A 12,566-nucleotide genomic window follows, 5' to 3' on the forward strand; every position below is an offset into this window, starting at 1 on the left:
CAGGTGCTCAGTACTCATATCTAGTGATGAGCGGGCACTACCATGCTCAGGTGCTCAGTACTCGTAACTAGTGATGAGCGGGCACTACCATGCTCAGGTGCTCAGTACTCGTAACTAGTGATGAGCGGGCACTACCATGCTCTGGTGCTCGGTACTCATATCTAGTGATGAGCGGGCACTACCATGCTCAGGTGCTCAGTACTCGTAACTAGTGATGAGCGGGCACTACCATGCTCTGGTGCTCGGTACTCATATCTAGTGATGAGCGGGCACTACCATGCTCAGGTGCTCAGTACTCGTAACTAGTGATGAGCGGGCACTACCATGCTCAGGTGCTCAGTACTCGTAACTAGTGATGAGCGGGCACTACTATGCTCTGGTGCTCGGTACTCATATCTAGTGATGAGCGGGCACTACCATGCTCGGGTGCTCAGTACTCGTAACTAGTGATGAGCGGGCACTACCATGCTCAGGTGCTCTGTACTAGTAACTAGTGATGAGCGGGCACTACCATGCTCGAGTTCTCGGTACTCGTAACTAGTGATGAGCGGGCACTACCATGTTCGGGTGCTCGGTACTAGTAACTAGCGATGAGCGGGCACTACCATGCTCAGGTGGTCAGTACTCGTAACTAGTGATGAGCGGGCACTACCATGCTCGGATGCTCAGTACTCGTAACTAGTGATGAGCGGGCACTACCATGCTCAGGTGCTCAGTACTCGTAACTAGTGATGAGCGGGCACTACCATGCTCTGGTGCTCAGTACTCGTAACTAGTGATGAGCGGGCACTACCATGCTCGGGTGCTCAGTACTCGTAACTAGTGATGAGCGGGCACTACCATGCTCAGGTGCTCAGTACTCTTAACTAGTGATGAGCGAGCACTACCATGCTCGGGTGCTCAGTACTAGTAACTAGTGATGAGCGGGCACTACCATGCTCAGGTGCTCAGTACTCGTAACTAGTGATGAGCGGGCACTACCATGCTCGGGTGCTCGGTACTCGTAACCAGTAGTTGGAACCTCGGATGGTCACGTCTCGAGCACCCGAGTATAATGGAAGTCAATCTTCACAATTCACAATGGAAGTCGCTCATCACTAGTTACGAGTACTGAGCACCCGAGCATGGTAGTGCCCGCTCATCACTAGTTACGAGTACTGAGCACCCGAGCATGGTAGTGCCCGCTCATAACTAGTTACGAGTACTGAGCACCCGACCATGGCAGTGCCCGCTCATCACTAGTTACGAGTACTGAGCACCCGAGCATGGTAGTGCCCGCTCATCACTAGTTACGAGTACTGAGCACCCGAGCATGGTAGTGCCCGCTCATCACTAGTTACGAATACTGAGCACCCGAGCATGGTAGTGCCCGCTCATCACTAGTTACGAGTACTGAGCATGGTAGTGCCCGCTCATCACTAGTTACAAGTACTGAGCACCCGAGCATGGTAGTGCCCGCTCATCACTAGTTACGAGTACTGAGCACCCGAGCATGGTAGTGCCCGCTCATCACTAGTTACGAGTACTGAGCACCCGAGCATGGTAGTGCTCGTTCATCACTAGTTACAAGTACTGAGCACCGGAGCATGGTAGTGCCCGCTCATCACTAGTTACGAGTACTGAGCACCCGAGCATGGTAGTGCCCGCTCATCACTAGTTACGAGTACTGAGCACCCGAGCATGGTAGTGCCCGCTCATCACTAGTTACCAGTACTGAGCACCTGAGCATGGTAGTGCCCGCTCATCACTAGTTACGAGTACTGAGCACCCGAGCATGGTAGTGCCCGCTCATCACTAGTTACGAGTACTGAGCACCCGAGCATGGTAGTGCCCGCTCATCACCAGTTACAAGTACTGAGCACCCGAGCATGGTAGTGCTCGTTCATCACCAGTTACAAGTACTGAGCACCCGAGCATGGTAGTGCCGCTCATCACTAGTTACAAGTACTGAGCACCCGAGCATGGTAGTGCTCGCTCATCACCAGTTACAAGTACTGAGCACCCGAGCATGGTAGTGCCTGCTCATCACTAGTTACAAGTACTGAGGACCCAAGCATGGTAGTGCCCGCTCATCACTAGTTACCAGTACTGAGCACCCGAGCATGGTAGTGCCCGCTCATCACTATTTACGAGTACAGAGCACCAGAGCATGGTAGTGCCCGCTCATCACTAGTTACGAGTACTGAGCACCCGAGCATGGTAGTGCCTGCTCATCACTAGTGATCATGTGACTTTCGCCTATAACCATGGTCAGGGCACACATATACCCTCATATGTGAAACCAGTCTCTGGGCACATTCAGGTGAACTTAGGATATTATGGTGATCTGGGATTTGATTACTCAGGGCCCAAGTCTTGTGGCCTAAAATATGGCCGTCTAAATGAGGCCTAGTGGATCAAAACCATCTCTATGGAAAAATTATCCTTGCTGCCCATAGCAACCAATGAGAATTCAGCTTAGTTGTTCTAACTTGCTTTGGGTCTGTGAAACAAGAGCTCTGATTGGTTCCTCCCTTGCCAGTACTATGGGGGTTCTATCTCCTATTTCCAGCGCGGGGTTCATAGAAGTGAATGAGTGTCTGAGATGAGTGTGAGCTCCGATGCTCCGGACACTCCGGTATATTTCTGTGGAGCTGTGAATGAGAGCGCACATAAGTCAGGAGTTGCACTCCTAGTCCTGGGGATCACTATTACTATTTTTTTTTTTTTCCATCTCCGCGGACACTAATAAACAGTTACCCAATAGTGGACAACCCCTTTAAGTGAGATTGAGACTTTCACTTTATATGTTAATATAAAAGTTCAGCAATGGATCTGAAAATAGAACTTGACATCTTTCCCCTATACCTGGTTCTCTTTTCTTTCTAGTACAATGCCGCGCTGGGCTCCGGCCGTCGGCCTCACTGTTTTGCCCCATGTGGGTGGAATACTGGGAGGACTCATTACCCGTAAAGAGGTCAAAACGTGGTATACCACCCTGGTGAAACCGTCATGGCGCCCTCCAAATTGGATGTTTGCTCCAGTGTGGACCACCTTATATACGTCAATGGGGTAAGTATGCTAAAAAAAAAATGGGGGGGGGGGATTCCAAGTGGATTACAGCCTGATACTGCTATTTTATCCCCCCCAAACTTTACACTGCAGCTCTGTTCCTCCCCTATATTTTACACTGCAGAGACACACAGGGACAGAGAGACGCACAGGGACAGAGAGACGCACAGGGACAGAGAGACGCACAGGGACAGAGAGACGCACAGGGACAGAGAGACGCACAGGGACAGAGAGACGCACAGGGACAGAGAGACGCACAGGGACAGAGAGACGCACAGGGACAGAGAGACGCACAGGGACAGAGAGACGCACAGGGACAGAGAGACGCACAGGGACAGAGAGACACACAGGGACAGAGAGACACACAGGGACAGAGAGACACACAGGGACAGAGAGACACACAGGGACAGAGAGACACACAGGGACAGAGAGACACACAGGGACAGAGAGACACGCAGACAGACAGAGAGACACACAGACAGACAGAGAGACACACAGACAGACAGAGAGACACACAGACAGACAGAGAGACACACAGGGACAGAGAGACACACAGAGACAGAGACACACAGAGACAGAGACACACAGGGACAGAGAGACACACAGAGACAGAGACACACAGAGACAGAGAGACACACAGGGACAGAGAGACACACAGGGACAGAGAGACACACAGGGACAGAGAGACACGCAGACAGACAGAGAGACACGCAGACAGACAGAGAGACACGCAGACAGACAGAGAGACACACAGGGACAGAGAGACACACAGGGACAGAGAGACACACAGGGACAGAGAGACACACAGGGACAGAGAGACACGCAGACAGACAGAGAGACACACAGGGACAGAGAGACACAGAGGGACAGAGAGACACGCAGACAGACAGAGAGACACACAGACAGACAGAGAGACACACAGGGACAGAGAGAGGGACAGAGAGACACAGCGACACAAAGAGACTGAGACACACAGAGAGAGACAGAGACACACAGTCACAGAAACAGAGAGACAGAGGCACACGGAGACATGCACACAAAGACACGCAGACGGAGACACGCAGATGGAGACACGCACACAGAGACACGCACACGCAGACGGAGACACGCACACGCAGACGGAGACACGCACACGCAGACGGAGACACACACGCAGACGGAGACACGCTTACGGAGACACGCAGATGGAGACATGCACACAGAGACACGCACACGCAGATGGAGACACGCAGACACGCACACGCAGATGGAGACACGCAGACGGAGACACGCACACGGAGACACGCAGATGGAGACATGCACACAGAGACACGCACACGCAGATGGAGACACGCAGATGGAGACACGCAGATGGCGACACGCAGACGGAGACACGCACATGCAGACGGAGACACGCACACGGAGACACGCACACGGAGACACGCACAATCACAGAGACACGCACAATCAGACGGAGACACGCACAATCAGACGGAGACACGCACAATCAGACGGAGACACGCACACGCAGACGGAGACACGCAGACGGAGACACGCAGACGGAGACACGCAGACGGAGACACGCAGACGGAGACACGCAGACGGAGACACGCAGATGGAGACATGCACACAGAGACACGCACACGCAGATGGAGACACGCAGATGGAGACACGCAGATGGCGACACGCAGACGGAGACACGCACATGCAGACGGAGACACGCACACGGAGACACGCACACGGAGACACGCACAATCACACAGAGACACGCACAATCAGACGGAGACACGCACAATCAGACGGAGACACGCACAATCAGACGGAGACACGCACAATCAGACGGAGACACGCACAATCAGACGGAGACACGCACACGCAGACGGAGACACGCAGACGGAGACACGCAGACGGAGACACGCAGACGGAGACACGCAGACGGAGACGGAGACACGCAGACGCAGACGGAGACACGCACACGCAGACGGAGACACGCACACGCAGACGGAGACACACAGACGGAGACACACACACGCAGACGGAGACACGCAGACGGAGACATGCACACGCAGATACGGAGACACGCACACGCAGATACGGAGACACGCACACGCAGATACGGAGACACACACACGCAGATACGGAGACACACACGCAGATACGGAGACAGAGACACACGCAGATACGGAGACACACACGCAGATACGGAGACACACACACACACACACACGCAGTTACGGAGACAGAGACATGCAGAGAGAGAGGCAGACACACAGAGAGGGAGAAAGGGAGAGTGAGAGACAGTTACTATCCCGGGCAACATAATATATGTTTTTTCTCTTTTAGTTATGGTTCTTATCTGATCTATAAAGAGTTGGGTGGATTCACTGAAGACGCTGTGGTTCCTTTAGGACTGTATGCGGGACAGCTGGCTCTTAACTGGGCCTGGACTCCAATTTTCTTTGGTGCTCACAAAATTGGTTGGGTAAGTGATACTATATAATGTGTACATCATCATCATAGAGGGCACCAGTATGGTTTTAATTACCAGCACCTCTGAAAGATACATCTGGGTAGATTAAAATATAGAAAGAGGGCACTTCTGTGTTGTTATGGCGTTCCCCTTTAATTTTTTTTTTTTCCCAGGGCTTTTTTGAAATTGCCCTCCTCACTGGTACCGTCGTACTCACAACCGTGTCCTGGTATCCGATCAGCAAGACGGCGGCCTACCTCATGTTGCCTTACATTGCCTGGCTGTCCTTGGCCTCTTCCCTGAACTACGTCATATGGAGGGACAACAAGGACAAATCCGAATGAGATGAAGATTGTTACTTTCTAGCATCGGACTTGCCTGTTACTTACACACCAGCCGAACACTAATAATGCCAGTGCCTGGACACAATGGTGCCCGATCACACCTCTTAGTGCCTTAGTCTTGTGCTCATTGCTAAATGTAAAATAAAAGACATTAAAAAATATTGCATGTGTGGCTAAACTGAGCGACTCTGATCATTTCCTAATGTATTTCTTTTGCAATTGGATATTTTTATTGATAATTTCCAAATCCGCTACATAGATCTGCAGTAGAGATATAAAATAACATGCTGCCCTTGGCCACCACTAGAGGGAGCTCACTGCAGACACAGCACAGTAATCACACCGTATGCTGTGTGCTCCCTCTAGTGGTGGATCCAGGAAGCTACAATTATGTTCAATCCATATGAATGTGGAGCCCTACATTTGGCTCATCTGGTAGGAAAAGCTCCCAATCTATACATCAAATGTATTCATATGCTTCCATTCACCCAAAGGAGGCCAAATAGGTGTCCTCACATGGGCTGTATACGTTAGGCTAATTATTTTTTTTTTAACAATTGGGTTCCATGGTTGATATACAACAAAGATGGGATTAGGAAATCTTCCGGGCTGATCGTCTTTCAATGACAGATGCAAATGAAGTCTGCATATAATTTTCTCATTGCTCATTGTCTTTAAAACTATTTGTTTAATGTAATGCTTTAATTATATATATATATATATATATATATATATATATATATATATATATATATATATATATATATATATATATATATATATATATATATATATATATATATATATATACATACTGTATAACCTTGCAATTTCCAGACTGGTTACTAAGTTTTATAATAAACTTGCATTTACTGTTCTCTCAGTGAAAGATGACACCTCTTTATACAATAAATTACTCAGGATTCACAATAGGTGATGTCACAGCTCACCTCCTCCTCCTGTACAATGACTGCTAACACCTCTATATACAGTAGATAACTCAAGATCCACCATTCACAATAGATGATCTCACAGCTCACTTCCTCCTCCTGTAAAATGATTGATAACACCTCTTTATACAGTAAATAATACAGGGTCCACCATTCACAATAGGTGATGTCAAAACTCACCTCCGTTTGTACAATGGATGATAACCCGCTCTATATACAGTAGATAACTTATTGTGAAAGGAGGATTCTATGTTATTTCACAGCTCACCTCCTTGTTCTCCTTTACAAAGACAAATAATACCTCTACATACAGTAGATAACACAAGATTCACCATTCACAGTAGATGATGTCACAGCTCACCTCCTCCTCCTACTGTACAATGACTGATACCCATTATATACAGTAGATAACACAGGATTCACCATTCACAATAGGTGATGTCACATCTCACATTCTCCTCCTTTATAATGACTGATAACACCTCCATACAGTAGATAACATGGGATCCACTTTACAGAATAAGAGATTGTCACAGCTCACCTCGTCCTCTATATACAGTAGATAATACAGGATCTACAATTCATAATAGGAGATATCACAGCTCACCTCCTCCTGTACAATTACTGATAACTCCTCTACATACGGTAGATAACACAAGATCCATCATTCATTATAGATGTCACAGCTCACCTTTTAGTCCCGTAGAATGACTGATAACACATCTTTATACAGTAAATAATACAGGATCTGCCATTAACAATAGGTGATGTCACAGCTCACCTCCTCCATCTGTACAATGACTGGTACCCTTTTTATACAGTAGATAACAGAAGATCCACCATTCACAATAGGGGATGTCACAGCTCACCTTCTCCTCCTGTACATTGACTGATAACACCTCTACATACAGTAGATAACACAGGATCCACCATACACAATAGGTGATATCACAGCTAACCTCCTCCCCCTCCTGTACAATGACTGATAACCCCTCTATATACAGTAGATAACATACGATCCACCATACACAATAGGTGATATCACAGCTCACCTCCTCCCCCTCCTGTACAATGACTGATAACCCCTCTATATACAGTAGATAACATACGATCCACCATACACAATAGGTGATATCACAGCTCACCTCCTCCCCCTCCTGTACAATGACTGATAACACCTCTATATACAGTAGATAACACAGGATCCACCATTCACAATAGGTGATGTCACAGCTCACCTCCTCCTGTACAATGACTGATAAGACCTCTATATACAGTAGATAACACAGGACCCACCATTCACAATAGTAATGGCCCAGTAAGATATTTTATTATTATAATGATATGAAAAATAAAAACGTATTTTTTAAAGCTGATTTCCATTCTTTCCTATGGGAGTCACGTGTGAATATTTGTGATGAATTGCGACCTATCACATGATCTTAGAACGTCATTGTCAGTAACGCATCTGACATAGACAAGTGATCTCCAACATGTCGCACTACAACTCCCAGCATACTCTGACCATGACAGGTGAAGAATACAACTGTACACTGACACACTGTAACGACTCCTGCAGCTGTGTCAGTTGCACTTGATCAGGACCGGACTGCAGCCTGTGAACATAAAGATTCAATTCAGTGATCGCAACAACAATGGTGAATTATAGAGGTGGACATCCCCTTTAAGTTCTAAGCAACCTTCATAGATCTGTATGGAGTGAGCTCCCTCTAGTGGTGGCACATTGCACTTGTATGTTTAGAGCGTAACCCCTTAAAAACACGTCCACAGGGTGACATTATGGCACAATGGAGAAAGCCGTGTTCTTATATGCTCAGGTACCCCATTATAATATCCCCACCTCAACCCCTGCATAAAGGGGTCATCCAATGTTAGAAAAACATGGCTGGTGAAACGTATACTTTTTTTTCCAGAAACGGCGCCACCCTTAACCATGGGTTGTACTTAGTATTGCAACTCAGCCCTATTAAAGTGAATGGAGTCGAGTTGCAATACCATACACAACCTGCGGGTCAGGGGGGCGCTGTTTAAGCAGCTCGGTGTATATTAGTTCCCAAAAATCCTGGTATGATTGTAGACTCTATAGAAATTATTTTCCATTAATATAGATGATCCCACTGAGAAAGGGAGGGGGTAATTATATAATCACAGCTTTATAGTGGGGGTCTCAGACTGTGGATTTCCCTGCATGTCCCTCCCATAGTGGAAGTTGCACAACACTAAGTGGGAGGCACCGGGAGCTCAGATCAGTGGAAATTGCTCAGCTCCAGCACAAGTAAGCGAGGGGAGGGGGTGAATACTTTTATGTATTTGCTGCGGTGTCTCATTTCCTTCTGGACTTTATGGAGGGGTTTTGTACAAATGATTGTTTTTGACCATTGAGCTCAGTGGTGGAGCAGCGCTGTGGGGGTCTCCATGCAGCCACTCAGGCCTCAGGGGGGCCGTACACACATTAATAGTAGAAGGGGGGCACAAGGGGAGACATTATTAGTAGATGGGGGCCACAAGGGGAGACATTATTAGTAGATGGGACCATAAGGGGAGACATTATTAATAGATGGGGGCCACAAGGGGAGACATTATTAGTAGATGGGGGGGTCACAAGGGGAGACATTATTAGTAGATGGGAGCCACAAGGGGAGACATTATTAGTAGATGGGGGGGTCACAAGGGGAGACATTATTAGTAGATGGGGGGGTCACAAGGGGAGACATTATTAGTAGATGGGAGCCACAAGGGGAGACATTATTAGTAGATGGGGGGGTCACAAGGGGAGACATTATTAGTAGATGGGGGGGTCACAAGGGGAGACATTATTAGCAGATGGGGGCCACAAGGGGAGACATTATTAGTAGATGGGGGGGTCACAAGGGGAGACATTATTAGTAGATAGGGGCCACAAGGGGAGACATTATTAGTAGATGGGGGCCACAAGGGGAGACATTATTAGTAGATGGGGGGGTCACAAGGGGAGACATTATTAGTAGATGGGGGCACAAGGGGAGACATTATTAGCAGATGGGAGCCACAAGGGGAGACATTATTAGTAGATGGGGGCCACAAGGGGAGACATTATTAGTAGATGGGGGCCACAAGGGGAGACATTATTAGTAGATGGGGGCCACAAGGGGAGACATTATTAGTAGATGGGGGCCACAAGGGGAGACATTATTAGTAGATGGGGGCCACGTGAGGAGACATTATTAGTAGATAGGGGGCACAAGGGGAGACATTATTAGTAGATGGGGGCCATAATGGGAGACATTAGTAGCTGGGGGCCACAAGGGGAGACATTATTAGTAGATGGGGGCCACAAGGGGAGACATTATTAGTAGATAGGTGCCACAATGGGAGACATTATTAGTAGATGGGGGCCACAAGGGGAGACATTATTAGTAGATGGGAGCCACAAGGGGAGACATTATTAGTAGATAGGTGCCACAATGGGAGACATTATTAGTAGATGGGGGGGCACAAGGGGAGACATTATTAGTAGATGGGGGGCACAAGGGGAGACATTATTAGTAGATGGGGGCCACATGAGGAGACATTATTAGTAGATGGGGGCCACAAGGGGATACATTATTAGTAGATGGGGGCCACAAGGGGAGACATTATTAGTAGATGGGGGCCACATGAGGAGACATTATTAGTAGATGGGGGCCACAAGGGGAGAAATTATTAGTAGATGGGGGCCACAAGGGGAGACATTATTAGTAGATGGGGGCCACATGAGGAGACATTATTAGTAGATGGGGGGCACAAGGGGAGAAATTATTAGTAGATGGGGGGCACAAGGGGAGACATTATTAGTAGATGGGGGTCACAATGGGAGACATTATTAGTAGATGGGGGCCACAAGGGGAGAAATTATTAGTAGATGGGGGCCACAAGGGGAGACATTATTAGTAGATGGGGGCCACATGAGGAGACATTATTAGTAGATGGGGGGCACAAGGGGAGACATTATTAGTAGATGGGGGGGTTTACAATATATAATATATATATATATATATATATATATATATATATATATATATATATATATATATATATATATATATATATATATATATATATATATATTCCTCTGTTATTCCTCCTGGCATTCTAGTAATAAGAGCAGAATAGTGCAAAAATCCCCCATTATCCGGCAGCTATAGGATGCATAACAAGGTAATGACATTGATTATAAATTGCTGCTTGCTGATAGTTCCCATATTTTTTCTTTCTGTCTTCCATCCAATAAAGACACTGGCGGACATATAGCCAGTGCGGCACAGGGGCCCAGAGGTGAGAGGGGCCCCTTCACAACCAGGGTCTACCTGGCCTGGTTATAAAGCGTGTGCTCCGGGTCCTCGGTGGGTCCCCTGTGCTTGATATAGAGGGGCCCGCCGCCGGTAACCGCGGCTGTTTGAACGGGCCTATGGGCCATCATACGTCACTGCTGTGCGCCGAGCACTGACGTCACCATGCAGCGCATAGCAGTCACGTTTAATGGCCGCCGGCCTATCAACGGTCGCGGAGGTTTGCGAGCGTCCTCTGATTGGACGGCGGCCGATTAAACGTCACTGCTATGTCCCTGGAACTGCCATCAGCGCGCGGTGCAGAGCAGTTAACGGCCATCTCTGCTTACTGCTGAGCCGCGGAGGCTGCGGATACTCGGCGTCCGACTGTAGGGACAGTGAGTACACAGTGAGGGACAGTGTGAGAGAGCGGGGTGTGTGCACAGTATGAATAAGAAGGGGGGAACCATATCGAGGGGTAAGAACTCGGGGGCACAGTATGGATAAGTGGGAGCATAGGGGGGCAGTATAGATAAGTGAGAGCATAGGGGGGCAGAATGGATAACTGAGAGCATAGGGGGCAGTATGTATAAGTGGGAGCATAGGGAGCAGTATAGATAAGTGGGAGCATAGGGGGGCAGTATAGATAAGTGGGAGCATAGGGAGCAGTATAGATAAGTGGGAGCATAGGGGGGCAGTATAGATAAGTGGGAGCATAGGGGGCAGTATAGATAAGTGGGAGCATAGGGAGCAGTATAGATAAGTGGGAGAATAGGGGGCAGTATAGATAAGTGGGAGCATAGGGAGCAGTATAGATAAGTGGGAGAATAGGGGGCAGTATAGATAAGTGGGAGCATAGGGAGCAGTATAGATAAGTGGGAGCATAGGGGAGCAGTATAGATAAGTGGGAGCATAGGGAGAAGTATAGATAAGTGGGAGCATAGGGGCACAGTATGGATAAGTGAGAGCATAGGGAGCAGTGTAGATAAGTGGGAGCATAGGGGAGCAGAATGGATAACTGAGAGCATAGGGGGCAGTATGGATAACTGAGAGCATAGGGGGCAGTATAGATAAGTGGGAGCATAGGGGGCAGTATAGATAAGTGGGAGCATAGGGGAGCAGTATAGATAAGTGGGAGCATAGGGGGCAGTATAGATAAGTGGGAGCATAGGGGGGCAGTATAGATAAGTGGGAGCATAGGGGGGCAGTATAGATAAGTGGGAGCATAGGGAGCAGTATAGATAAGTGGGAGCATAGGGGGCAGTATAGATAAGTGGGAGCATAGGGAGCAGTATAGATAAGTGGGAGAATAGGGGGCAGTATAGATAAGTGGGAGCATAGGGAGCAGTATAGATAAGTGGGAGCATAGGGGAGCAGTATAGATAAGTGGGAGCATAGGGAGAAGTATAGATAAGTGGGAGCATAGGGGCACAGTATGGATAAGTGAGAGCATAGGGAGCAGTGT

The 12,566-nt window shown here is 48.1% G+C and overlaps 2 protein-coding genes across 3 annotated transcripts in view; both read left to right on the forward strand.

The window, feature by feature from the left end:
- The window catches only part of LOC142301138 (translocator protein-like), a 16,475-nt gene extending 10,470 nt beyond the window's left edge, over positions 1-6,005 (forward strand). The window contains exons 2-4 of the mRNA XM_075342158.1: positions 2,869-3,051; positions 5,374-5,512; positions 5,674-6,005. Of these exons, the coding sequence (XP_075198273.1) occupies positions 2,873-3,051; positions 5,374-5,512; positions 5,674-5,844 (489 nt within the window). The 5' untranslated portion in view covers positions 2,869-2,872 and the 3' untranslated portion in view covers positions 5,845-6,005. The remainder of the gene's footprint in view (positions 1-2,868; positions 3,052-5,373; positions 5,513-5,673) is intronic.
- A 3,034-nt stretch (positions 6,006-9,039) lies between these two features.
- LOC142301139 (translocator protein-like) overlaps positions 9,040-12,566 on the forward strand; it is a 33,859-nt gene continuing 30,332 nt past the window's right edge. The window contains exon 1 of one of the 2 annotated variants that reach the window (XM_075342160.1): positions 9,040-9,090. The gene's annotated coding sequence lies outside the window, so the exon portion shown is untranslated. Of the gene's footprint in view, positions 9,091-11,416; positions 11,500-12,566 lie in introns of those variants that run through there. The other variant, XM_075342159.1, reaches the window with a different exon arrangement.

Source organism: Anomaloglossus baeobatrachus, chromosome 4 (assembly GCF_048569485.1).
Source record: "Anomaloglossus baeobatrachus isolate aAnoBae1 chromosome 4, aAnoBae1.hap1, whole genome shotgun sequence".
Taxonomy (NCBI): Eukaryota; Metazoa; Chordata; class Amphibia; order Anura; family Aromobatidae; genus Anomaloglossus; species Anomaloglossus baeobatrachus.